Raw genomic sequence first — 26,228 nt, 5'->3', positions numbered from 1 at the left:
GGCCTCCCTCCAAGGCTGCCAGGATTTTAGCTCCAGCCAAGAGCACCCAGGAGCCCCGTCACAGCACCCCCACCTGCGGGCTGAGCCAGGGGGATGGGATGAGTCAGGGGGATCCTCTGGCTTCGGGGACACGCGGGATGCTCTGGCTGCGGGCAGGGGGAGACGCACCCCTGTGGCAGCACCCATGGGTGCTCACTCACTTGTAGTCCTCGTAGCTCTTCATGTTGAGCTTCTGGAGGATGACGTGGGACAGCCCTGGCACGTTGCGGTCCATGGCCTGGAAGCCCAGCGAGTCCACGTCGGGGCCCTTTGCTGCTGGTTCCTCCACAGGCTTTTTGGGGTGGCTGGTTTTGGGGGCAGCACCTCTGTTTCTCTGGGCCATGGCAGCTGTGGCAGCTGTGGGAGAGAGGGGTGTGGGCAAGGGGGATGGCTCATGGGTCCCCGGGTGCTGTCGAGGTCCCCCGCGCCGCCCACTGCCCCGGCGCTGCCTCCCGCCTGCCATCCTGCCGCTCGTCCCCAGCCGTGCCGGTGGGAGGACGGAGGAGCTGGTGGTGCCGGGTGGCCCCAGCGCACGTCCTGGGGAGGGAGGGCTGGGCTCAAATGTCAGCCCCGAGAAGATAGCAGCAGAGGAGAGTGGCTACGGCCTTTCTGGCAGGAATCGGATAGCAGAGCTATTCTGGTCATCCCCTCCGAGGGAACGGGCCAACCCCCTCTGGGGGTCCAGCACCCTCCCCGAAAGCTGGCAGCAGTGGTGGGGTTCCCCAGAATGCTTTCACCCTGGAGCTGCACCCCCCCCTTACACCCTGGGGCAGGCAGCGGTTGCTGACCCCCACCCCAAGGCCCTCATCCCTCTCCCTTCCATCCCCAAGGGGCCTGCCAGCCCCGCACTATGAGACCCCTGCCCTGGCCCAGTCTGCGGGGACCCCCCTTATTCCCCAGCGCTCTCAGTGGGGTGCTGGTGAGCAGCTGGGTGGGCACCACAGCCTCCGCCAGGAGGGGGACAGCGGCCAGGAGCGGGGCTGGGCAGCAGCTGGGCTCCCCAGGGGCACACCAGGCTGCAGGGAGGACATGGCGCCCCTGCAGCACCACCCCAGTCCGGCCGGAGGGGGGCGGGGGGAGCCCCCACCCCACGGGGGCCTGGGGAGGACTGCCCACACCCATCATGGCGGCCGCGGCGGGGGCTACACGGACACGCCCCCCCCGAACACGTGGTGCAGAGCTGTCGGACCTCGCGGGAGCAGCGCCGTCGCCATGGTTACGCGACGCGAACCCCTCCCCTGAGGCAGGTAAGACCGCGGTTCGCGTCCTGCCGCGGCCGGACCTGGCTCCTGCCGCCCCGCACCCCCGGGGGACGGTGAGGGGCGAGGGGTTGCAGGCTGCACCCTGAGGCCTGAGGGTCCCCCGGGCCCCGCAGGAGGCCATGCTGAGGGGGCTGCCAGCCTCGGGGCGGCCGCTGGCACCCCCTGGCTGGGGGAGCTGGAGGCACCAGTGGGGTCACAGGGGTGTCCTTGGCCCAGCCATGACTCCAGGGGGATTTCATGCCCACCGGGACCAAGCTGCTTCAGACAAACCTGTGGTGATGGATGGAGCCAGGTCCCCTGGGCGTGCGTGGGAGCCCTGCGGGGATGGGCTGGCAGCTGCAGGCCTTGGGCCACCATTTAAGCTAACAATGAATCAACAGGGAGCCCCAGGGCTGTCTCCTGCCCTGGGGAGAGCCCTGCAGAGACAAGCCTGTCACACTGAGCCCTTCCCCTGTGCACGGAAGGGCTGAAAGCTGTAGCTGGGCTAAACTGTCACGTTACATCTCTCCCTGTCCTCTCCCTGCTCCTCACAGAGTTTCATCACTGACAAAGTCCTGTGCTTTCAACGGTGTTTTGACAGCCAAGCCCCAAATAACGCTAGCAGCCACGGCTGCTGCGTCCTGCAGATGTTTCTGGGAGAGGAACAGAGCAGGTTCATATTCCTTTCCTCCTTCTTTTTCCCGCAAAGCCATGGAGGTCCCTGCAGGGCTATCTGCTGGAGAGGATTCCTCTGCCTTGCCCGCTGCTGCAGCTCTTCCTAGCGAGCTGCAACTGACACCAACAAAACCAGTACAGATCACGGTACTGAAGGCGCAGGACCTGGTAAAGTTCTTCTGACAATGTTTCTGCTGGTTTAATAAAGGAAGCCAGAGTGATTCTGTGTGCTGTGATCCCAGTCGAGACCAGATGTGAGGTGATAAGGCTATAGGTGGTGAGAACATCGGAGGCTCAGAGATGCCACGCTGTGGCTTCCTCCTCCTCACCAAGGGCTTGTTCGCGCAGAGTAAAGGCTTGTGATTCACGTAGATTGGGGGATGCACCTCCTCAGCAGCAGTCCAGAGATGCTGTGTTGAAATGCACCTCTCTGCTTTCTCTGCCTAACTGTATGTAAATGGCAGCCTTTCTAAACAAAACACAGTGAAAATGTGTATCACCGAGACAAATGCCTCTAAAAAGATCCAACCTTGGATATAAAGCCAGATTTTCATCCTACCTACAGTGATTTAAGTTGTATTGAAACCGATAGGGTGGCTTTAGTTTTATAAAGGCAATGTTTCCAGTGCAGTTACAGGGCAAGTCTATGAGCTGGTTCCGATCAAACCACGACTACTGTGTTTTCCATGTGCTGTGTGATACACCCAGCTGTCCTTAAAGTCTCTGGAAGAACTGGCATTTAGGAGGGAATGCGGAGAAGAAATGCAGTTATTGCTGCAAGCAGAAAAATGCAAATCCCTGCTTCTGTCATAGCAGCAGGCAAAAAAAAAAAAAAAAAAAAGAAGTAAACCAGAAACACCTGCCTGGGTCTTTTTTAGGTTTTTATGTTGTAGTGTTTCAGCACCTCTCAAACCAACAGATTCAGCAATCAGCATCTTAGGCGAGAAGTATACGGTAAGAGCAGGGAAAACAATGCTGAAAATAATAGACCAGTGGACTGATTGCATCTGCAATATCGCTTTGTGGTTCTGATTGCTCCAGCTTAGAAAAGGCTATGGTAGAAAAGGCTATGGCAGGGTTATGAAAGTGCAATAGTAAGAACAACAATATGAAAAAAATTCCAGCTATGAGAAGCGTGGAATCTGTTTAATTAGAGGTGTTGTAGAGAAGGATGAGAGAGGAGTCTGGGATAATTAATGGTACAGAGAAAGGTTAATTGGATTCTTCTGTTTAGCCATTTATAGAATATATGCTCAAGGAGACAGAAGGACTGAAAATTAAAAACAACTGAATGAAATGTCTTTTTGTGCAAGAGCCAACATGGAACTAATTACTCCAGTGGCATGGGCAGAGAGAGCTGAGGGGGAGGTCTGTGGCGGTTAGGCATCCCTGTGGCTCGGGACTAAAGAAAATCTGAGTTTGGGTACAACGGTCCTTGTGTTCAGGGCAGCAGCCACACTTCCCTGGACAGAGAAGTAAACTGTGTTCCTCCTGCAGTGATGCTCTTTGATAACTGCCTGTCTCAGCACTTCTTGTGCTACTGTGGCGGGGCCTGGTGCTGCCCACTTGGCCAGGGCTGCCCGGGCACACAGATCCCGCTGCCATGTGCTGTGCTCTTACCATCCCTGTTCACCCATGTTTAAGCCCATCTGCGGAGACATTTAAAAATTTGAATCTCTGCTTAAAGCAAGTGGGATGAAGGTGGTGTAACAACAAATTGCAGAGCTCCCCAAAGATCTTGCTGGAGCCCTTCTTTGATTTCAGGGCATTCTGCAGCCACACGATATACAAAAGTGTCCTGTGAGGTCAGCCACATAGCTCAGGAGCTACTTTCTTAGGAGATGGCAAAAGTCTCAGGCTTCCTGGAAGCACAGAAATATCAATGGAGTATTTTGGGATTTCCTTTAGATGTGTCTTTCATTGCCTTTCCTGGGGTGAAGCCTGGACCTCTCCATCTCCCCTGCCACACCTCTTGATAATCCTTGGGGCATCACAGCGTGGTGGAGCAAGAACTTTCCTAATGACAGGGAAGGGTGAGGTCTCAGCATGGCTGAGCTCTGCCCCTCTTCCCCACTCCTGTAGGGGAACAGGCAAAGACTCCCACCAGTGAACCCAGTCCTGGGCGCTGAACTGAGCTGCCTGCCAGAGGCAAATTTGATCCTGGGCCTGTTGCTGCAGAGCCAACTGCTTAATGTGCTGTTTGTTTGACAGAAAACTATCAAAAGTGACGTGTCAGTTACTTTGGTGCGTGTGGAGTACAACGGAGCACTCTTGGGAGACTCTTCCAAAGCTGATGTCTTGCCAAACGGGACAGCAAACTATAATTTCTTGACCAGCTTTGAGTGCAGCCCCAATGGGCCCAACTCTCTGGATGACATTGCACAAAAGCCTGTGCTCTGTAAGTACCTGACACTGAATCTCCCTCCTTGGAGGTGGGTGCTGTCAGCTGCTCTGCTCTGCCTGCCTGCCACAGGAGTCACTCGGTCAAGAATAGCACTTCAGCAGCAGTGGTGGGAGGGTCTCAGCACTTCTATTCCCATCTCTGCCAGCTGGAAGAATCCCCTTTCATGTTGGCCTCTGCTCCTTGGCTTCACTGCTTTTGTCAGCCTCGGGAGATGAAGTAGAATTGTGTGCCAGAGCTGACACAGACCCTTTGCAGCCCCTGAACTGCTCATCTGAAGCCATCTGAGAAACTCTGCCAACTCTTCCCTTTTTATCTCTCTAGTGACAGTGATAGAAGTGTTGCAAAAGGAGAAGAGACAAAAGGAGAAGACTGTGCCTCTTGGCCAAGCTGTGGTGGACCTTCTACCTCTGCTGCAAGGTACAACATTGACCTCCACAGCCTCTGTAACCACTTCTTACTCTCTGGCACTTTTCGATCGGTGCTTATGGACCCCTGACTATAACTTACCTCCTTTTGACAAAATGCACTTCGTAGCGTCAGTAGAAAGCTGGGTCTGGGGGAAGAGGGGGTGACATCAGTAGCTCAGTGTTAGGAGTTAGGCCATGATTTCTCTGCAGAGGGTCTCACTTTATGCTGTTCTCATTCCTGTTTCAGGACAATGTTCATTTAAGGTCTCGGCTCCTTTGTATGCAGTGCCTATCTCTCCATTAGAGAGCCTTCAGCCAGAGGCCAAGGTATGTGGAATTTGGAACTGTTCCTTCACTCATTCGTCTCTCTGCCGCTTTTTAATGTGAAGGCGAGCATGACTCAGCTGCCTAGCTCATTGCAGATATGTTATGGCCCTATATGTTACAAGCTCGGAGGCCTTCCCTACTCCCATTGACGTCTGTCCTTAGTTGCCTATGATAGGTGAGGTCATGCAAGGAAATGTTAATGTGTTCAGCTACCAAATTGCTCTGGAAAAAATATTCAAGATGGAAAGCATAGTGCTGAAAAACCAGAGAAAGACAAAGGCAGGATTACCTGCCCAGCTTTACTAGTCTTCCCTTCTGTGGATAAAATGTCTGAGAGTCCGTTATTGTACAAGCTCTGACTGCCTTTCCTGCAAGGTTCAGCCAGTTGAAAAGTACCCAGTGAATAAAGCAGGGAATGAAGTATAAGACTCGGAAAATGTGTCTAATTTTGCTCCTGAGTCTGCCTGCGGTTAGCACTGTGAGTGAATTGGAGGGGTGGATATCGCATTAACTTTTTGGTATTTAAGAGGTGTTAAACAGTAAGCAAGGCAGGGGGATGCCCATCAGGGAGGAGAGATAGTAAATGCTGACCAGCTGGTTTTTCATTGCACAGCATCCATCCCGGAGTGGGACAGGTAATTAAAGACTGCACACAGCATATGGAGATAGGACAGAGTCAAAATGGGGCCCTAGCTTGGCATGCTCTGAATTAGCAGGGGAAAATCATTATTTTCCATCCCTGATGTTCTTTCTCTGTGGCTTGTTTTATGAGACCCTGACTCTTTCTCCCTGGCTCGTTTTATGAGACCCTTGGGGCATATGCTGTATCTCAAACTCAATTTAAACAAACAAATATCACAATTCAGACAAATTGATCATGCAATTCCTTTCCTGTGCTGGTCTGTTTTCTCTTACATCTGAGGTGAGGAATAAGATAATGTTATACATTCTGGCCTTGGGTTTCTGCTTGCTTCTCCCTCAAGAGCAGGAGAGTTATAATTGTCTAGTTACTGGCTCTACTTTATCCTTGCCTCACAGGGTGGCCTTGAAGTGACAGTGTGCACCAAAGAGCCCCTGCTTTCTGCAATGGAGCTTTCAAATGGTAACCTCCTGAGTGTCACACTGGAGGCAGCTTATTCTGTCCCTGAAGCATTTGCTCCCACTGGACCCCTGCAAAACTACATGGCTTGCTTGCAAGTACCAGCAGTTGGGGAGGTGAGCATTAGTCCAGGAATGGTAAGAGGGGTTTTGGCTGTTACAGAGTGGATTGTTCTCCCACACTATGCGCCGTGGAACAAGTGTCCAGGCCCGTGGCGTGTATAGCTCCTGTGCTTTTGCAACAGCAGCGGTTTTTGCGAGTGCTCAGGGTTTCTGTGGCATGACGTGTTTTTAACACAAACAAAGCAAGATTGGGATTGAAACTAGCAGGTTTTTTTTCCATTCTTTGTGTGAGTGTGGTGGAGTGTGTTTTCTAAGCCAGGCCCCTGCACTGCTGCTCTGCTTTGTTAGACCCAGCTCAGAGCAGCTGGCACTTGCTCTGGCTCATGTCGGAAATGCAAGTCCTTTTATTTTCATGTCTCTCTAGAATGAATTCCCCTTGCTCTTCAAGAATGGCATCCTGAAGCTTGCTGGTGAAAAAGAGCCATTACCCCGACCCAAAATATGGCCCCTTGCTAACTTCATGGCCCCTGGTGCTATGAGCATACCCAACTCCTTCATTGTTGGTGGTCCCTATGAGGATGAGGATGGAGAGCTCAACAAAAGAGAGGTGAGGAAGGACTGGCAGTATCACGGCTAAAAGAGGACCAGCAGGTCTCACCAAAGGGACTGACAATGACTTGCAGAGACTTGTTATGGGAGGAAGGTGGGCAGTCAGTCCTCTTGCACAGTGTCCAGTCATGGAGATGGTTCCCCTGGGACAGCAGGAGAGTTCTTTGGGGTGCATGTCGTAGGTCTGGTCCCCAGGAAGCCACCTACTCCTGAGCTGCGGGGCTGGGAGTTGTATGATCACCTTGTGAGCCAGGCTCTAAATACTAATGGGCTGTGGTGTCTGCTTACTCACTCTGCTAGGATGGCCTGGGTATGGTGAGTTGCACACCTCTGTCTGACTCACATTCTCTCCCAGGGAACATTTTTGGCGTTGATTTGGGGATGATGTAGGCTGTGGAGGTTGCTGTCCTGGCTCTGACCATGCACTGATTATTACAGGACAGGGAATTTAGGATCCAAGCAGAAAGCACGAAGAGAATCGTATGGGACATGGAAAGACGTTGTTACCTGGATCCTGCTGCAGTAGTCGTGTAAGGGACCTGAGAACCTCCCTTCCAGCATGGAGCAGTGGGGAGAAACCACTCCAGAACTTAGCTGAGTGACCTAAGGCAGAGAGCAGCAACACGCAGGTGCCCTCAGACCTTTTATGTGGTCAAACCGTGGCTCTGCCTCACCTTCCGTGGCTCCTATGGCTGTCTGTTGGCCAACAGTGTTCACACGAGCAAGGGAGCAGCTAACTGCTTTTAATTCCTGGCAGCAGCTTAGTTCTGCTATAGTGGGAGAAGATGAACTGGCTGGAGTTGCTGCCTCCAGGCTGTAAATGTTTGCTCCTATTGCCGGCAACTGGAGCCGGTGACTGTCCCTTCTGCAGTGTGAAGGGAGGGGCAACAGAGTTATGGTGAGCAGACACGGAGTAGGGTGGCCCACACAGCTCTCCTCTGAGCTGCTAATTAAGTTTTGCTGAATGCCCAATACACTAAAATCCTTTCACTCCATGTGGGCACTCCATTTGTTTTTTTTGACTGAGTAAACATTACCTTTAGCAGCTTCAGATATGCTCAAGATCATAAGTATCCCATTTCTCTTTGAATCCTGTTATATTCTTGGCCTCAGCGGCACCATGGCTGTGAATTTCACAGCCAAATTACTCCTCGTGTGGAAATACTCCCTTCTGTCTGATTTGATTTTTAATGGGTTTTTTTCCCACTTACGTTTCCATCAGCCTGCCTGCTGGTTTCAGAGTTAGCGGGCACATTGAATGGGAGTGAAGGGTCCCCTTGCTCTGTGCAGTTCAGGATTTATACCAGTTAATCATGTTCCTTCTTATTTGTTTCATTTCTGAAGTAACCGAGAGAGAGAAGACCTAGTGTGTCACTCTTACAATTGTTTTATAGCTGATTGTGCCATAAATGCACGCAGCAATGGATGGAGAAGAAAATGTACCAAACCTGCCCCTAGGCACTCATGTTCTAGTGGCCTGAGGGTGCTTGCTGCGGGGGTGGGTTGAAGCAAACCCAAGGGGGGATGCTTCGGGGCTGCTGGGGCAGAAAGGAGGGCAGTGTGGCTCTCCAGCTTGGTTTCTGCATCTTCTCAATGCCCTCCTTTGTGTTCAGCCTGCAGAAGCGCATTGCAGAGTGCCAGTACTGGCCTGTGGAGGTCTGCGGGATGTCTGTGGCCTCACCCAGCAAAGGGAAAACTAGCAAAGCTGACAAGGTAAAAGTGAGGAGGGATATATTGTTCTGGCTTGTGGAGCAGCACTGCATTATCGAGCATTTTCTTTTCAATGCCTTTGTAATACCAAAACCAGCACTGAACTAGCCAAAGCGAGTCAGAGAGCTAGAGGCTTTGTAAAGGGATTAATCAGCCTTATAGTGCTGTTAAGTGGACAAAGGATAATATTTTTCCCTTGTAGCACACAGAGCCCTCACTGACAGTCTGTGGTAGCTCGGTGGAAAGGAGTCAGGGAGAGGGTGCTTTTCGAGAACTGAGGTAATTCACTGAGCTTATCTTCGGCCAATGGGTTTTTGGAGCATCTTGAAGAAATTTATGCCTTCTTTCTTGGAGTTTAAATAAGTTATGTTTTTGCACATAAATGGGGTGGTTTAACCAAGAAACCGCTCCTTAGCTAATCATTCCATTTCTGGCGGCTGATTGTGTGAGAGCTTCTAATCTGTTCCAGGGCAAAGTCATACAATTTGGTATAAATCTCTTTCCGGACTCATACATGCCAGAATTTTGCAGCTTTGATGGAGATCCTCCTCCCTCACTCTCACCAGTCTGCTGCTAGCCCAGTCTCTCAGACCTCCTTAGCTACCTGATTTCTGTCAAACCTGAGATGCCCAGCTCTGGTAGGGTGGCTTGGATTTCTAACCACATGGTTGGTAATTTTGCAGCTGTATCTCAAAAAGACCATTCTGAGGAACGGCATATTGTGGGCATCAGAGAGGAAAGCTGCCCTGCAGGGATTGGGATAAAATTTATATTCTACATATCAAATGACTCCAGTGTTTTTGTCCTGGTTGTCTCAGCTGCATGCCAGCGACAGAGCGCTACTGGCTCGTCAGGTGCATCCATTTGCTGTGTGGCCTCTTCTTAATGGGATCAGTGACCTTGTTTCCTTACAGAGAATAACAGTCCGTTCAGTATCTCAGTCCCTTGTTCTGTGTTTCCAGGGAGATGAGGACAAGCAGATTTTCTTCCATGGTGTGGCATATGTCAACATGGTGCCTTTGCTTTGCCCCGGCGTGAAGCAGATCCGAGGCGCATTTCGTGTCTTCACCTACCAAGACAGTGAGGTGTTTGAGAAGGTGAGAGAAGGCCAGAGAGCCAGCCTCTGCTCCAGCTTTGCAGCTGTGGTTGCGCAGCACGGTGTTTGGGAGCAGGCAGCACAGGTGGCATAGTACTCACAGGCTAGCTCTGAAACTTCACTGCCCTTCTGGTGATGGAGAAAAACAACAAGACAAGCTTTTAGGTGCAGACTTCTCAAAGGCAGGGGATTTGTGGGCATGTGGGAACAGGTTTGGGGGCTGGGAGAGGCTCTGAATCTCACTCCACTTCCTTCTGTGCCAGCAGCTGAGCAGGGAGTGCTGTAAGAACGCTCCTCTCCCCTGTCTGGAACATGAACAAATGAACTGCATTGCTGAGAAGAGCAAACAGTGTCTCTAAACAATGTTATCCCAGGCAACGACCAAAAAAGCTGTCACTGGAGCTTTTCCAGCTGTAGCTCATGGAGGTTTATTTGTCTTTGCATTTCCCCCCTCTCTGTTACTAAGAGTGACCGTTACATCTGCATTTTCCCACAGTACTCTCAGAACAGACCTGAGTTTGTTTTAGGACAAGGAGCACAGCCTGGTTTTTCTGCTCACAGCCCTGTAGCACTGCTGTCCAGGCCACAGGAGCCAGGTGAATTACAGCCCTTCTCGCTGCCTCCATGCTGCCACTGGCTGTTGCAGAGCAGGGCTAGGGACCCAGCTGTTTGCTGGTCTCTGCTTTGCAGCCATGTTTAATGGCCTCTTTGCTGTGTGGTACTCCTTGTCCTGTAGCATTTATCTATTGCAAGTGAAGTGACACGTTCTTTTTGTCATTCTCATTCTCTGGTTTTGTGGATGCTTCGGGTTGCTCCTTGGCCTTGGTCTGGACCAAGCTGCTCCATCCTTTCCCCAGCATCCCCTCAGTTCTTGCTAGCCCATATAACAGTGATGACTGGGAGGGAACGACCTGTCTAGGGGGTCAAGCAGTGTGTAAATAGACAATCTGAAAAACCTTGCAATTCACTGTCATGTGTCAGGGAAGCTGCTCCACACCTGAAGGTGAGCCAGGAGCTGAGAGTCACTGCAGAGTAGGTGGGGGCACCCAAAAAATTGCAGAGCAGACCTAGTGAGGATAGCGAGATTCATCTAACAGTCCACATCACCAGACAAGACCATAACCATGAGGCAGGTCCAGCATCAAGCCAGGAATTCAGGCCAGCGGGTCAGGACTGGGGCAGTACAGGGCTGGGCTCCAGCAAATCTACCACATAGCTCAAGCAAGAATCAAGGGCCAGCACCTCCGTGAAAATACAGCTCTTGAGAGAAGTCAGAGAGACACCACTGAGGCTTTCTCAGGCAGCTCTTTTCATAGCAGTCTAACATGAGGCTACGCAGCTACAAGGTATCAGAGCTGGCCTTGAGTACCAGCAGCTGAACTCCTGGGGGGCGGTTGTGGTTGTGGAGCTTCTTGATGCATTTAGGACCCTGACAACGTGTTTTGCCATGTGAGAGGTTAAGCAAAGGGGTGGGGAAGCCTAGTTCGTCCCTTGATTCCCTCTGTTCCCTCTTTTTTTCAGACTAGAATTCAGCACAGTGTTTTCCGGGATCTCAGGTCGCAGCTCAGTCTGACTAAGGAAAGGCCATGTACACCAGGAATCACTACTCCCCTTTCCAGAGCTGTTCCCAGCAAGACTCAGAAGGAAGACAAAGAGAAAATCACCAAAGATAAGGATTCCAACAGAAGGGTAAGGTTTAGAGAGGCATGCTGCAACACGGTTGCTTCATTTCCACATCAGCGGTAGTTGGGGCATGCAGAAACCAGGGACTGATGCCGTGTTGCATCAGCCAACTGAGGGATGCTCATTATCCTGAAATTTTGGTACAGGCTGCCTGAACAAATGTACCACTCACATCCTGAATTTGCAAAGGTGTGAGGTTTATTCAATCTGAAACGAGAGACATCTTGTCTTTTTCGTCAATAGATGTCCAATGCGCCCAAAATCCAGTTGTCAGATGCCACTGCAGAAGCTGAAAATGTCACATACCTCAGCCTTGACAGACAGGTAACTAAGTATCTCCAAAAAGAAGGAAGGACTACTAGAACATCCCTGCACCAATGTCTCACACCTTTCATGCAATTAAGTTCTTCAAGTGAGTTAGACAAAGGATGTTTTACATAGATGCTGTCCTGGAGTTCTTCCTGTGACGTCCAGCTGGAGGACAGTCTAGCATTGGGCTAGAAGCATTGGGATGTAAATAATCAGGCATTTATTCAGAAGTGTTCTTTTATATTTTGGCTTATTCCTCAAAACATCTAGAATACATATTCATTCTGCAAGCAGATTGATTATCTGGGCTTTGTCCTTCTCCTAGGCTGGTTTCCTGAGCTGAATTTTGCTGCTGTAAATCATTCTGAGGGCAGGTTATAAAACAAGCTATATCTCTGCTGTTTGAAGAGGTTTTGCTGAAGATCTGTAGCTATATGCTCAGTCTTTCATCATGCCAGTAATGGCTATAGACAGCACGACATTGAGAGAGCCATGTTTATCTTCACAGCAATACATTGAAGCCGGAATGTTCCTGGTGATGGAGATAAAGTTGGACAAGGCCTTGGTACCAAAGCGATTGCGAGAGGAGCTCACCAGTCGGTGTGTAAAGATATGCTGTAACTCTGGGAATCTCATTTCTGCAGGATAGAAACAGGGCTGTACAGCGAGCCACCCCCTTGGAGTTCTCTGCAAAGACCAGCTGAGGGCCTGAGCCAAAGCCCACTGGAATCAAGGGGGAGGATTGGCCAGACTGCTTAAGAGATGGCATCTGGTGTGTTGGGAAAACGCTCGTGTTCATCCAAGCTGCCATCTCCCTGCTGTTCCTCTCAAGAAGAGAGACACCAGAGCAGCACAATAGTGTCTGCGTTCCCATCTGGGCTTTGTTTCCCTTTAATTCCCGTGGGCTTACCTCTTGCACGTGATGATCAGCTGCTTGGTCAGAACTGGCCACCAGCATGGACTGCCCTGAATAGCGCTGCTGTGACTTCAGCATAGCATTCTGTAGTTTTTTTTCCCTTTTCAGAAGGTTTTCACCATCTTCTATCCATTCTGCAGCTCTTACATTAGTTTTCACATTGTATCGCTGTAGAGCTGCTCTCTCTTTGCTGCTTCGAGTCTTTCACTGTCTGTTTTGATTTGAGGCAGTTGCTTCCTGTCCAGTGGTATCCCTGCTGTGTTATAGTCTAGGAAAGGCCTAGCATGTATAATTTATTGACTAAAAAAGAGAAAATGCAGCAAATGAATGAAGTATAACATGCAGAGGTGGTATGTCTCTCTCCAACAGAAATAAGAGCAGCAGTCGTTCTCTGAAGGGAAAGTATGTGTGTTGTCTCCTCTCTGCAGTCTTCTAGGAAGAAGAGGTTGAGGAAGGTGAACCCCCCCTTACCATAGTCCTTCTCCTTGCCCTTTTTATACTATTCCTACTCTACTGCAACTTGTGTGAATTCAGTGTAGTTCCTCCTCATTCACCTGCCATGTGCAGCTGCAGATGTCAGGCCTGAAAATTCAGCCCTCCTGAGTCATAGGAAGGGCCCTGTCTTGGGGGGCTCCAGCTGATGCTGCATGCGTGTGTCCTAGCAGACGAGATCAACAGTGGATCTTTTTCTGGAAGGATCTTTGAATACATATCTTAGTAGAAAACCATAGCCCTCTTTCTTGAGCTCCATCCAAAATTCTCTGTCAGCTTCTGCCTGGCCCTCATCACTCACTTGCTTCCCCCAGGTTGTTGGTTTTTTTCTCATCTGAAAGTAAAGCAGTTTGGTTTTCATCTGTACCACTGGCGGAGGTAACATGTCAGTGGTGTGTGCTGTTCTGAGGGTGGGACTGTGAGTGTGGGAGCTGCACTACTCACTTGTTCAGGCTTTGTGGCTTCCCAAGGAGAGGTGACAGGTCTCTGCAGAGCAAGGGGACCGCTCAGGGCCATGGCACTTGACTGCACAGCACAGAGGGTTTTGTGTGGGAGAAGTGGCCAGGGCTCGGGACCTGAAGAAGGCAGCAGCTGGTCAGGGGTCTGTAAGCTGGCAGAACAGTTACAGGAGTGGTTTATATTTGGTGGGGAATAAGCAATTTGCTTTGCTAATTGGGTAGGAGCCACCACAGGGATGTGACACCTCTGCTTGAAGGGCTGGATTTTGTTCTAAGTGTGCTTTGGTACCAATAAGCAGGAAATCTTGATAAAAATCCTAGTGAATGTAGGCTGGTTTGACACCAAGGACTTTACTAAAATCTTAATAAAATTGATGGTAATCTTAACAGTTTTTTATCCTTATTTGAAAGGTCATTGTAACCCTAGCAGTGGTACAAACAGGGTTGGTATGGTGTTTAGGAGCCAGTGCATGGCCAAGGGTGAGGTGCCACAGCTGCACTGTGGGCTGTCAGGAACCAGTTACAGTTCCTGTAAACCTGGGGATTACATTAATAAAATTCTTCAGAGCTGTCCTCAGGTTGATACCTTTCCTACAGCTGTTCCAGCAGACACAGGAGATTGTGAGTTAAAGGAATAGCAGCTTGATAAGAAGATCTGCTTCTCTAGGACAGTGCTTTTGATTGCTAGTAACAAATATTAACCTTAGCTTCTGGGCTGAGCTTCTACGATAGTTTTTGTGTGATGGATCAGTCAAACCCAGTGAAAATAACAACTAAATAAATCTTATTTATTCTCCATGGAGTGTAATCAGCAGCAGGGAGTGAGGCAGCAGCTAGTTGCCCCAAGATATTATGATGAGCTACTAGCATCAAATGGCCTGGTCTTTACTGTTCCTTCTTGGTCTGAGACTTCAGTTTCCCCTCTCCCCAGGTCCCTGTGAGCTGTCTCAAGGATATGATGACAGGCTGGAGCCCTTGCACTACAGGCTGCCTGCGCCCAAGACAAGCCAGTGTTGCTGGCAGTGTGTCTGGCTGATGTCTTCTGTCCTCTCATTGGCAGGGTCAAGCAGATGATTCCTCCTCGCCCTCCGCTGCCTCGCCAGACTGCAGGAGCCAAGAAGGTACGTGCAAGAGCCTGTGGCCTTGACATCACTCTGACACCTCATCCTGCCCTCATCCCTCTCACACAGGAGAATCTTCATTCTCAATCTCAGCCCTGCAGCAACATGTGGATGAGGTTTGAAGGGAAATACACAGGAAAAAAAAAACTTATGGATGTGTTATCTTCACAGTACTATGCCTTGGGAAATCATTCCTGGGCTGCGTCACTAGTTTGCAGCCTATATGAAGGGGAGAGATGTAGCAAAGGCAGGGAAGGCAGCAGTGTGGGGATGTTTGGAAGGAAACAGAATGCTGGGGAAGGAGGTTACCAGAACCTTATGTTTACCCTGGGCAGACCCAACAGTTTAGTGTCTCAGATAGCCCATGTGCTTTATTGGACCCAGACAAATGTGAAAAGAATCAGCCCTGATCGCTCTTGGGTCACCCAGATTTTTTGAGGATTTTTGTGTGTGATATCTTCAGGAAATGGTCTGAGAGCACTGGCTCATCTTCTGTGGGTACAGAGCAGCTGTCGAAGGAGAATGTCCTCAGGTGGCCTCTGGCCTCTGGTAAACTCAAAGCAGCTGTGAGGGAAGAAGCAGGACTTCAATAACTGACCCCCGTACTGCTGCAGAATTGATTTGTGCTGGACTGTCTGGAGTGCAGAGAGTGATACGTTTTGATTATTGCAGCACACGGAAGCTTCTGCCACTGAAGAGGGCTGAAGAGGGCTGGCCCATGGGTTTATGGGCAAATGAGCCCATAATGAGCTATATAATAGCTCATTTGCTCATCCAGCAAATGATATAGGATCATTCAATGCTTTGGGTTGGAAGGGACCTTTAAAGGCCATCTAGTCCAACCCTCCTGCAGTGAGCAGGGACATCTTCAACTAGATCAGGTTGCTCAGAGCCCTGTCCAACCTGACCTTGAAAGTGTCCTGGGATGGGGCATCTACCACCTCTCCTAAATCTAGGCTGAATCTGCCCTCTTTTAGTTTAAAACCATCACCCCTTCTTCTATTGCTACAGGCCCTACTAAAAAGTCTGTCCCCACCTTTCTTGTAACCCCTCTTTAAGCACTGAAAGGCCACAATAAGGTCTCCCCGCAGCCTTCCCTTCTCTCCAGGCTGAACAACCCCAACCCTCTCACCCTGCCCTCACAGCAGAGGTGTTCCACCCTCTGATCATTTTTGTGGCCTCCTCTGGACCTGCTCCAACAGGTCCATGTCTGTCCTGTGCTGAGGACCCCAGAGCTGGATGCAGTGCTGCAGGAGGGGGGTCTCACCAGATCGGAGTCGATATATTTTACTTACAGCCAATTATACCGCTATAGAAAAGACAACAGTGACTGAAATACTAGGTTCTGACTGAAAAATATAGCAGGAGCAATATCTAATTATGAAGGAGCTCTTTTGTATTTACATGTAGATATTTTTGCAGCCCCAAGGTGTGGACAGGAAAGGATGCGTGACAGACTAATTGAGACTTGGGTCAGGTGGAATTTATGGGAGGCGTGGGCTCTGGCAAATAAAATATTTTTCAAGGTTGATGGCACAAGTGGCTTGTGAAGTTTGATTATTTATTTATTTCCTAGGCCATGGAAGATTATCACAACTGTGTCACAAGCATTGCTGTTGCCATCCTAAGTGAATACCATGAGCTCTTTGGGAAGCGGCTGTCTGACCAGGGAGTGATAGACCACCAAACCCTGGAGGAACAGAAGCGTCAGCTCAACTTCGAGCTCAATAGCTCTGGGAAATATTTTGCTTTTAAGGAACAGCTAAAGGTAGAGTCCATCATGCTTTTCCCTTCCCTACTTGTTTTGTCCTGGCAGTTTCTCAATGAGGAACTGCTGCTCCATGGTGGTAATTTAGGGTGATGTGTTGCTCCAGAATCCCTTCCTGCCACTCAGGGCTGTTGCAGTGAGCAGGGGAGGGACATGTTTTTTCCTCTAACGGTGCAGGCACTGAGCTACTTTGCTGGCAGGAAGACGGGGTTCCCCTCTCTCAGCTGCCTGGAGACTCCCTTGCTGTGCTGAGGGGACCCTCCCTCCCACATGTTGTCCCTAAAGGGGCACTGGCATGTCAGGGGGAGCGTGGGCTGGGAGGTGGGAAAGGAATTCACCCCTGCTTGCTTTTTTTTCTTTATCGGTGCTGGGCTGGATTTCTTCCTCAGAACTAAGTTGGAGCTTCAGCGTATTCTGGCTCCAGATTATTACACTTGTGGAGCTGGAGGGGGTGCAGGTGGGGACCTGCCTTGTCCAACAGTTGCATGACTCCACAGTACACTGTAGTGAAGATTGTGAGGGAGAAATACTTGAAGACCACAGCATTTGAGACCCAGGAGGAGTTCCAGGCGTTTCTCAGTGAGCTCTATGTGTACCTCGTGGACCAGATGCATGTTGCCCTGAACCAGGTAGGGAGAAACCCTAACATGGGTCCAGTCAGCTGGGATGGGGGACTTGGGACACAGCTTCACTATGGATCCAGGGCTTGACACCACATCTAGTGAAGGTGGGGACACTTTTGCCTTCAAGGTGGAAGCAGGCTTGTGCTTTCCTTTACTGCAGTTATCACACGTGGGCCCCAAGGCACACTCAGAGGCAAGATCTGGTGCATCTGTATCCTACTGCTATGAAATCCTGATGATGGGATATGTGCGAGATGCCACTCGTAAAAGCTGCTGTAGCTGGCTTGTGGCAAGGGTGGCTGGGTCTGTGCCATCTGCCACTCACCCAGCCAGAGCACAGACCTTCCAGCATGAGCTGGGGTCACCAGTGACACCACAGGGGAAGTTTGAAATGGTGTTGACCTAGGGGATACTTTTACTTGTCACAACTGCAAATAATGGATATTGCCCCATCCCTGTGTGGCAGAGGTACCTGTGAATGACAGGAGTGTGTCCCACCACAAGCAGCAGCCAGGACAGCCTGCCTTTCTGACCTGTGCAGCCCCAGCCATGCCAGGCTGTACTCAGCTCACTGTCAGACTGGAGGCTGCTGCTGTACTGAGATCACATGAACCATTCTTACCCTCCTGGAGCTAATGCTGTGTCTCACTTCTTACCAGCTACTGTCTGAGGAAGCTGCTTCCCCTGCCCCTCTGTCCCACACGATTAAGGAGCAGCTCTGGCTCTTTGCTCGCGAAGCTGAAGTCAACAAGGACTACAAGCTGGCATCTCTCTACCACCAGCAGGTAAAGGAGCCGCTGTTCTTTCCTGCCCATCTCCCGTGTGTCTGAGCTGGCAGCCAGCACGGCAGTGTGGGGTCTGTGTTGCTGAAGCTCAGCCAGCCCTGACTGTTGTGTAGGGAGGAAGGAGGTGAATGTGACCAGGATACTCAGGCTGAACACGTGAGGGATTTTCTAGGGAGATGCTGCTCTCTGGAGGTTGTGAGATAAAGGCTGGCCAGGTCACTGAGGACTTCAGCCTCCAGGCCAGGGGAAATGGGATGAGCTGGTCCAAAAGGCATGCTGGGTCAGCACTGGGGACACTGGGCCCTCTAACAGGAGGCTAGGAGGAGGTCAGATGAAGCTGGAGGACATGTGTTAGGTGAAGGAGGCTTCCAGGAAGGCCATCATATCCCAGTTAAGGGAAACCCTAGTACGTGATAGACAAGGGTTTGATTGTTGCTAAACTGGGCTGGGGTGGCCAGAGGAAAAACCATGGTCACTCCAGAGATGTCTCCCCAGTCCGCTGTGTGTGCTGAGTGTAGTTGCAGCAGTCCTTGCTCCAGTAATGATCTCTTGTGTCTAGAGGGTAGCTCAGGACCAGAGCAACATCCAGTACTGGCTGGACTATGGGGCATTCTGCCTCCTACTTGAGGAAACAACCAAAGCCCAGGAGTGCTTCCAACAGGCTCTTTCTCTGGACCCCCATCACATCCAAAGGTGCTGCGTGCTCCCAGTGGGTGGGTGGGAGGGTGGGGGGTGTCCCCCACACCGCTGCCCAGGGCCTGCAAGGCTAACCTGTCTGGCCCTGTCCCCAGCCTGCTGCTCTGTGGGGTTGTGGCTGTCATTCTGCAGCACTATGAAGAGGCAGAGATTTTCTTTGAGGATGCCTGTTGCTTGGAGCCATCCAGCATCATAGCCTGGACACTTTCAGGTACAAAAGCAAGCCAGCCTATGTGCTCAAGGTGTTCCTGTAGCGCCAAGCATTGCTTCTGCTCCTGCTCCTCTTCTTCCTGCTCTAATCTGAGGGCTAGGGGAAGGATATTGCTAAGGGTCAGATGTCTGCTTATGCTGCTCTTTCTGTCTCACATAGGTTTGTTTTATGAGCTGCAGAATAATAATATTCAGGCAGAAATGGCCTTCCGTGAGGCTAAGAAGCTACTGCAAGCACAGCTCGCCAAGGAGAGGAGCATCTCTGATGCTGCTGAGCAAGAAGAAGGGAAAAAGCACATTTCTGCTGCATGTGTGAGGTCTCCCAACCCGGGCCCAGAAGAGTGCTTGCCAGGTAACGATGGTCATAACCAGGAGGTGCCCTAGCACTGGCAAGGAGGGGGCTTGGAACAGTGTGGGAGGTGGTGAACAGTGGAAGGAGAGGAGAAATTTCTAAGGATTTCTCAGAGGAGAAATACAAAGTTGTAAAGGAAGATGATGTGGACTGTGAGCTAGAATAGGCAGACTACAAACTGTGCCAGCAAGAGACAACAGCTGCAAGCATGCTGCTTTAAATGATGAAGCTTTCTGGAAGCAGCACAGCCAATGCCTTGTGTTACCTGCAACCCAGCAGAGGGACAATTCTTTGCATTTATTTTTCAGCCCCTGCCCAGTGCCACCAACATACCGATGTGTGGGCAGTGGCCAGGGCAGCTGGAGGAAGCGAGCATACTTTTTGAGGCTTTGGGAGGGCAGAACTGCCTCTGTGGCAGTTGTACATTAGGGTCATCCAGGTTTAGCCTTCATGAAAGCTGTGGCTGTGACCTCCCAACACAGCTTGGAAAGCACTGCCTCACCAATTCAAAGAGCAAACCAGCTGCTTGGTGGTGACCCTGAACCAAAGGCTTCCTTTGGAGCCTTGCTGAATCCAGCCTCACCATGAGCCAAGACTTTCTGTCCCAAGTCCCAGATATCTGGCCGGGCTGCTGGAAATGTCGGCTGGCTTTATTTTTAACATTATCACCACTTCATGCAAAGTGCCTCAGAGAGCCAAGCCACATGTCCTATGCCTTTTTTTGCCCCTTATGATTATGAGCTAAAGGATATTGTATTATTTATACCTGTTTCTAGCTTCACCTCGTAATCTTGTACTCAAAACCCCAGGCACAGGTATTGCTGACTGCAAAGAAATTTCTTCCCAGTTCTGAAAATCTGATCTTTTATATTTTCTGTCTTCCCCATTTCTGCGGAAGCACGCTCCAAACTGGGCAGTTTATGGCAAACTCTTTGCATCTAATGGTTGTTGGGGGTTTCATTCCAGAGAGGGTTCCAGATGGCTCAGCTGACAAAGTGCCAGAGGCAGCAGAGCCTGCCTTGGCCTGCGTGGCACCCAGGGAAGAGACTACTGCACTGGACACAGCCCCAAAAGGTTAGGGGACGGGGGCCTGGTGTGTCCCAGTGCTGGGAGATGGCCTCGTGAGATCCGTGGGGAGGGGAGTAACTTCAGAGCACTGAGCTGTGGCCATCCTGATGGCAAGGCAAAACATCAAGCTTGCTCTCTCTCTCCCTAGCTGGGGAATCTCCCGGAAAAGCAGGTTCATCCCAATTTTCAGAGCAGCACATCTCAGGATGGCCAGCCAGTGGGTGAATGCAGCTCTCTCCCTACATGTCACTGAACCCAGCTGCTCGGATGTCTCCCTCCTGAGACGTCAGCTCTTAAACTGTCCCTACGGATCTCCTCTGGTCATGTGTTGTGTGATCTGCCTCCTCTTGAGCCGCACTCTCCAATGGGTGGCAAAGAAATGGCCGTTCTGGGTGCTTCAGGCCCCGCTGGGTTGCTCTGGGGAGGCAGGGGCCTCACTGTGGTTAACAAGCTTCAACCATAAATTCCTACCTTTTCTTTCCCTGAGTTTGGACAGGAAAATTAGTGGGTCAAGAGCATTGTTTCTTTTCACATCTTTTACAAAAACTTAAGCCCTTCAGAAAGAAATGCTGAGTTAATCTCTGCTTCAGCCTCCTCTGCCACGTTCTGGATTTTACACCATGTTGCTGAGGTTCCTCTGTCCCTGCCAGGGTCTCAGCCCCTGCTCTTGCTTCAGAAACAAAACCCCAACTTTGAGACTGATGGAAACACATTTTCTTGCAGCACCATCCCCTGTTTCAGGACGTAGCCTACCTCCCTGCACAATCTTCATGAAGGCAGTGGAATTCCTGATGAAAGTCAATGCCATCCAGGTCAGCTCAATGTGGAATGGAGGAGCGGGAAGGGAGGTTTGGTCTTCTTCCCTGGATTATTACCAAAGAGCTGGTGGCAAGCTCCAGCAAGCCCCCTTCTCGGGCTCAGAGAACAAGCTGGGACCACCCCAGATGCCGAGTGCAAGAGGGAGCAAAACCACCACTGCCCAGAGATGTAAAACTGTGGCCAGGCAGAGCACTCAGACCAAAATGCTGGTTGGGGACGCAGCCATCTCAGGCAGGCGAGGTTCTTGGGGTGCCTCAGCTCAGCACTGCTTGCTGCCGAGGGAACAGCCAAGTCAGAAACCGTGCAGATGTGCTCCTCTCTGTACATTCGGAGATGAGATGCATTATTGTGACACTTCCAAGGCGCCAGTACTCCTTTCTTGTTTCAGACACTTGTGTATGTCAGAGTAATTTTTGTGTCACCTGTGGAATGTTCCTGTCCCACAGTTGTCTCTGTGGGATCTCTCTGACTGCCACATTATGTGCCTGCCTTAATTTTACATGGCAAAAGGAGTTGCTTAAAGCAAAACAGAACTAGAAGTAATGGAGGTAAATATTCAAAGTGGGGGGAATCTCCTGTTTTCTGTTCACAGAATCACAGAGTGGCAGGGGTTGGAAGGGACCTCTGGAGATCATCTTGTCCAACCCCCTGCTTGAGCAGGCACACCTAGAGCAGGGGGCACAGGAAAACATCCATGCAGGGTTTGAATGTGTCCAGGGAAGGAGACTCCACAACCTCTCTGGGCAGCCTGTGCCACTGCTCTGTCACCCTCACAGTAAAGAAGGTTTTTCTCATATTGAGGTGGAACGTCCTGTGTTCCAGCTTGTGCCCGTTGCCCCTTGTCCTGTCATTGGGCACAAATGAAAAGAGCCTAGTCCCATCATCCTGACACCCACCCTTTAAATATTTATAGGTATTTATGAAATGCCCCCTTAGTCTTCTCCAGGCTAAACAAACCCAAGCCTCTCAGCCTTTCCTCATATGGCAGATGCTCCAGTCCCCTGATCATCTTCGTAGCTCTCCGCTGAACTTGCTCAAGGAGTTCCACATCCTTTTTCAACTAGGGGGCCCAAAACTGGACACAGTACCCCAAATGTGGTCTCACTAGGGCTGAGTAGAGGGGGAGGATAACCTCTCTCGATCTGCTGCCCACACTCCTTTTAATGCACCCCAGGATACCACTGGCCTTCTTGGCCACAAGGGCACAGTGCTGGCTCATGGTCAGCTTGCTGCCCACCAGCACTCCCAGGCCCTTCTCAACAGAGCTGCTTTCCAGTAGTTCAGCCCCCAGCCTGTGCTGGTGTGTGGGGTTGCTCCTTCCCAGGTGCAGGACCTTGCACTTGCTCTTGTTGAATTTCATGAGGTTCCCCTTGGCCCAGCTCTCCAGCCTGTCCAGGTCTCTCTGGATGGCAGCACAGCCTTCTGGTGTATCAGCCACTCCTCCCAGCTTGGTATCATCAGCGAACTTGCTGAGGTTACACTCTAGCCCATCATCCAGGTCATTGATGAATATATTGAACAGGACTGGACCCAGCACAGACCCCTGGGGAATACCGCTAGTGACAGGCCTCCATCCTGGAGGTGAAATTAGGTGTGAGTCAGTCCTCCTGCTGTGTGCTTCTGGGGGTGCCCGTGGTTTACCTGCTCCCCTAACCGCACTGGCGTGCCATTTCTCTACAGTTTGTTCACATGGCACTTGCCCACGAGCTGCTGAGCCTTCAGGGAGGTCCCTCCTGTGCATACTACCTAGTGCTGGCCCAGACTTACTTGCTGAAGGAAGATTTCTCCAAATGTGAAGAATGTCTCTGTGAGGCTGTTAGGATCGACTACATGGTAATTCTCTGCCTGTTCCCGGGGTGCAGCACGGTGTCCTGAAGCAGGACGCTGGCCAGACACTGCATCAGACTCTGCCTGTGTTGTTGCTGCATGTGAACCTAGAGCCCATGCTTTATTTCCACTTCAGCAATTCTAATGCTAGTCTGTAGCGATTTCTGCAGGGGAGGACAATGAGCTGGTGAATGACACCAGGCTGTAGCTGCAGCATTGCTCTTCTCATTACCCTGTTTATTACGTGCAGGACGGCATTTCTGAGTGAGGAAAGGCAGTGTCTGCCTTTCTTTTCCCTTTGACTGTGTATATCCTGATCCTCTTTCCCTCTGTGGGTGATTCAGGCTCTGTTTCATGACAAACAAGGTTGCTATTCAGCAGAGGGAAGGTGGCTTTGGAGAGTCAGATTGAATGGAAGGCAGAGAGGGCTGTGAAGCTGACACCTCCGAATGCTGTTGACATATGATACCTGGGGAGCCTTGCATGGGCCAGGACACCGTGCAAGAAAAGGCTGGAGGGGGCTCCCACTGCTGGTGTTATGCAGGCACCCCACTGACTCAATTTTAACTCTGTATTATGTAAAACCTGTCCTGCTGTAATCAAACACAGGCCAACTTTTCCTTTCTGCTGATTACAGGGGTCCCTGCTCCTCTCCTAGGTCTCTCTTTCTCCCATCTCCCAGCCGTGTCTCACTCCTGGTTTTGTGTGCATAGAATCCAAATGTCTGGGCTCAGAAAGGGCACTTGTGCTACCTGAAGAGGGACTTTGGCAAGGCAAAGGAGTGCTATGAGCGAACCATCAGTTTTGTGGAGGATGCTGAGGATATGCACTTCATCTACCTGCGCCTGGGCTCCATCTACCTGGAAGAGAAAGAGGTGAGGAGCTAGCCGGAGAGGTGGAAGGGAATTTGCCACAAAGCAGACAGCAGGAGGTTCCGGACCCCAGGTACGAGACACCATTAGCTGTCGCTACAGCCAAGATCTCACAACACAGCAAACCCTTCTGGAGTGCTCAACTCCTTGGAGTGTGGACCAGCCCTGTTCCTTTGTACCAGCTCCAAGTCCCAGTTGCAATGGCACAGGCTGCTGCTGACCTATTTCTCATCATCCTAGCTATGAGGGTGACTTCTGCCAGCACAGGGCCACTGCGCTGGGGGCAGCGGGCGGGCTCTCAGCTCCCCCAGCAGTGGTGGGGGACGGTGGGTGTCTGACCCCACCAGAGATGGGGTGTTCGGCAAATTGCTGAGGGGGGGGGCTGGCTGCGGAGCAATGCATTTGATGCAAAAACACGATGGTCTCTCTCCTGGCAGTATGGCCGGGCGAAGCAGACCTACCTGCTTGCCTGCAAGAACTCTGCATCCTGTCTCACCTGGCTGGGGGTGGGAATCGCCTGCTACAGGGTAAGTACAATTACTTTCAAGTCATCTGATCTTTAATTGGCTCTGTGGGACGGGATGCAGGGCTTGATTTTGCAAGATCCCCTTTAATTGAAGTAAAGCTTGGCTGCCTGTGGAACTAATGCTCCTGAAGGCCATTGCATGCCATGTGCTGTCACAGCCCCAGCGTGGCACCCTAGGCTGCTTGTATGGGAAATGTCAGGAGACAGCCACCCCCAGCAGCTGCTCTGGGAGCAGCAATCCTTCCCCCCTCATCCCACTGCCAGCACCTCCTTCCCCAGGATGTCATGGCAAGCACGTAATCTGGGCCTGGGCTTTGCTTCGAGCACCTGCCTGCACATGACCTGCATGTCACCACAGAGGAATTGAGCAGAATGTTAGCAGAGAGGAATCTCGGTGCTTTCCCTGCCCAAAGGAATCCAGTGCCTCTGAAGGGCTGCCAAGGACACCCAGCCACCAGCAGCATGGCGTCTCCCTTTGCAAGGTTCCTCCAAGGGAGCTTGGCTGAGGGATGCAAACAGGGAAGGAATTTGAACTTCTGTTTCCTCCTTGGCCAAGTGTACACCTCCTGGGAGGCTGCAGACTTGAGCCAGGGAAGTGAGTGGTGACCTGGGAGTTCAGACCAGCTACCCCTGCCTCCCAGGACCCACAGTGTAGCAGGAATAGGGATCAGGTCCAGAGTCACATTTCCTCGTGGAGCTGGACCACTCAGTTCCCAGACGCAGAGGTGGAGGCATTTGCGCTGCTTCCCTTTCAGCTGCGGGTTGATTTGGGAATACAGCATGTGCTCCCACAGAGGCTGGGAGTCAGCAGTGAGAGGCCCACCCTCCAGACCGGAGAGCAGGATGCCAGCACCGAGGATAACTGGTTTTCCGTGCCCTAAATCCTTTCCCTGCATCCCTGTCAGGGAAACCCTGCTGGGCGCTTTTGTTGCACTGATTTCTTTGGCTGTTAGAGCAAACACCCATTCGGTTCTGAAGGCCTTTCTGCCTGTTTGGCTTTTGTTCACACCTCTCCTCTCTCTCAAGCTGGATGAGTTGGTGGAAGCAGAGGATGCTCTCTCTGAAGCCAATGCCCTAAATAACACCAATGCTGAAGTGTGGGGATATCTCGCCCTCATCTGCCTGCAGGTGAGTGCCCAGCCAGCCAGCCATTCCCACTGCCAGCCTGACAGAGCAGGTGGATTTATCGACATCTGTTCATGAGCCTGAATAACATGTAGGTCTCAGCGGTAAAAATAGTTCGAGGACTGCGCTCGGATGGTGAAAGCAGCGCCCTTCCTCACTGCCTGTCATCGCCTGATGCTCATATTCCCCTGGGCCACATCCTTCATGCTGAGCTTTCTTACAACACTTTGTTTCACTGAGAACCTGCACATTCCCTGTGGGGGTGGTTTCCTCACTTGCGGCTCTCGTGTCATTTTCGGCAGGGAGGACGGCAGCTGGAGGCTGAGCAGTGCTACAAATACACCATCAAGGTTTGTGTCTCTGCACTGCTGCAGGGTCAGCAGGGCAGGATGCGGGCTGCCGGCGACCGGGAAGGGAGCCAGTCCAGCATGTTCCCACACTGCCGAGTGCTTGAACTTTTAACGTGCAAGTTGAATTTGATGATGTGGCACATTAAGATAGGACATATGGAGATGTGGCACAGGGAAAGCTGCCCTTTCTGAGCTCTTGCCTTTGGCCGCTGCCCTCGGGTCGGAGTCCCAACCCATCACTGATCCCGGCAGACCCGGGCGTCCCCGGGGCGGGGGGGGCGGTGGGAGGAGGATCGGTGGGGCACAGCCCCCAGCGCAGCAGCTGGGTCTGTGGGCGCCCTTGCATCTGCCTGACAACCCCGGCTCTTTCCTGCAGCTGGGCCTGAGGAACGACGCCTTGCTGCAAGAGATCCGAGCTGCCCAGCAGCGTCTCGGCTTCGGCAACCCAGCCCTTTGAACCCTCCGCCCGGTCCTCCGAACCCCGCCAGCCCCCAGCCCGCGCCCCCGGGGGCCGCTCACGCCGCGGCCCCGTCCCACATAAACTCCCCGCGTACCGAGG

At 51.4% G+C, this 26,228-nt stretch overlaps 2 protein-coding genes across 6 annotated transcripts in view; one reads left to right on the top strand and one right to left on the bottom strand.

Annotated features, from left to right (window-relative positions):
* Nucleotides 1-1,166, bottom strand: part of MSS51 (MSS51 mitochondrial translational activator) — a 3,853-nt gene extending 2,687 nt beyond the window's left edge. For 3 of the 4 annotated variants that reach the window (XM_075105972.1, XM_075105971.1, XM_075105974.1), the window contains exon 1: nucleotides 201-1,141. In XM_075105972.1, the coding sequence (XP_074962073.1) occupies nucleotides 201-502 (302 nt within the window). In that variant the 5' untranslated portion in view covers nucleotides 503-1,141. Of the gene's footprint in view, nucleotides 1-200 lie in introns of all 4 variants that reach the window. The other variant, XM_075105973.1, reaches the window with a different exon arrangement.
* On the top strand, nucleotides 1,122-26,228 carry CFAP70 (cilia and flagella associated protein 70). 2 transcript variants are annotated; one of them, XM_075105961.1, is made up of 28 exons: nucleotides 1,122-1,286; nucleotides 1,990-2,123; nucleotides 4,167-4,353; nucleotides 4,681-4,776; nucleotides 5,014-5,093; nucleotides 6,132-6,308; nucleotides 6,679-6,861; nucleotides 7,302-7,393; nucleotides 8,477-8,576; nucleotides 9,536-9,670; nucleotides 11,191-11,358; nucleotides 11,596-11,676; nucleotides 12,170-12,261; nucleotides 14,588-14,648; nucleotides 16,225-16,416; nucleotides 16,914-17,045; nucleotides 17,699-17,824; nucleotides 18,384-18,517; nucleotides 18,616-18,731; nucleotides 18,891-19,082; nucleotides 20,049-20,156; nucleotides 20,874-20,962; nucleotides 22,650-22,802; nucleotides 23,510-23,671; nucleotides 24,106-24,195; nucleotides 25,221-25,322; nucleotides 25,622-25,669; nucleotides 26,046-26,228. In XM_075105961.1, exons 1-28 carry the CDS (start codon nucleotides 1,163-1,165, stop codon nucleotides 26,124-26,126), a joined length of 3,435 nt encoding a protein of 1,144 aa, XP_074962062.1. In that variant the 5' UTR covers nucleotides 1,122-1,162; the 3' UTR covers nucleotides 26,127-26,228. The 2 variants fall into 2 exon arrangements, with proteins under 2 accessions (XP_074962062.1, XP_074962063.1); XM_075105962.1 differs by lacking the exon at nucleotides 20,049-20,156 and having other exon boundaries at nucleotides 1,124-1,286; nucleotides 26,046-26,227.

The sequence above is a fragment of the Phalacrocorax aristotelis genome, chromosome 10 (genome assembly GCF_949628215.1).
Source record: "Phalacrocorax aristotelis chromosome 10, bGulAri2.1, whole genome shotgun sequence".
Taxonomy (NCBI): Eukaryota; Metazoa; Chordata; class Aves; order Suliformes; family Phalacrocoracidae; genus Phalacrocorax; species Phalacrocorax aristotelis.
Note: the sequence above shows the minus strand (reverse complement) of the source record. Positions and strands in the feature narration are given on the sequence as shown.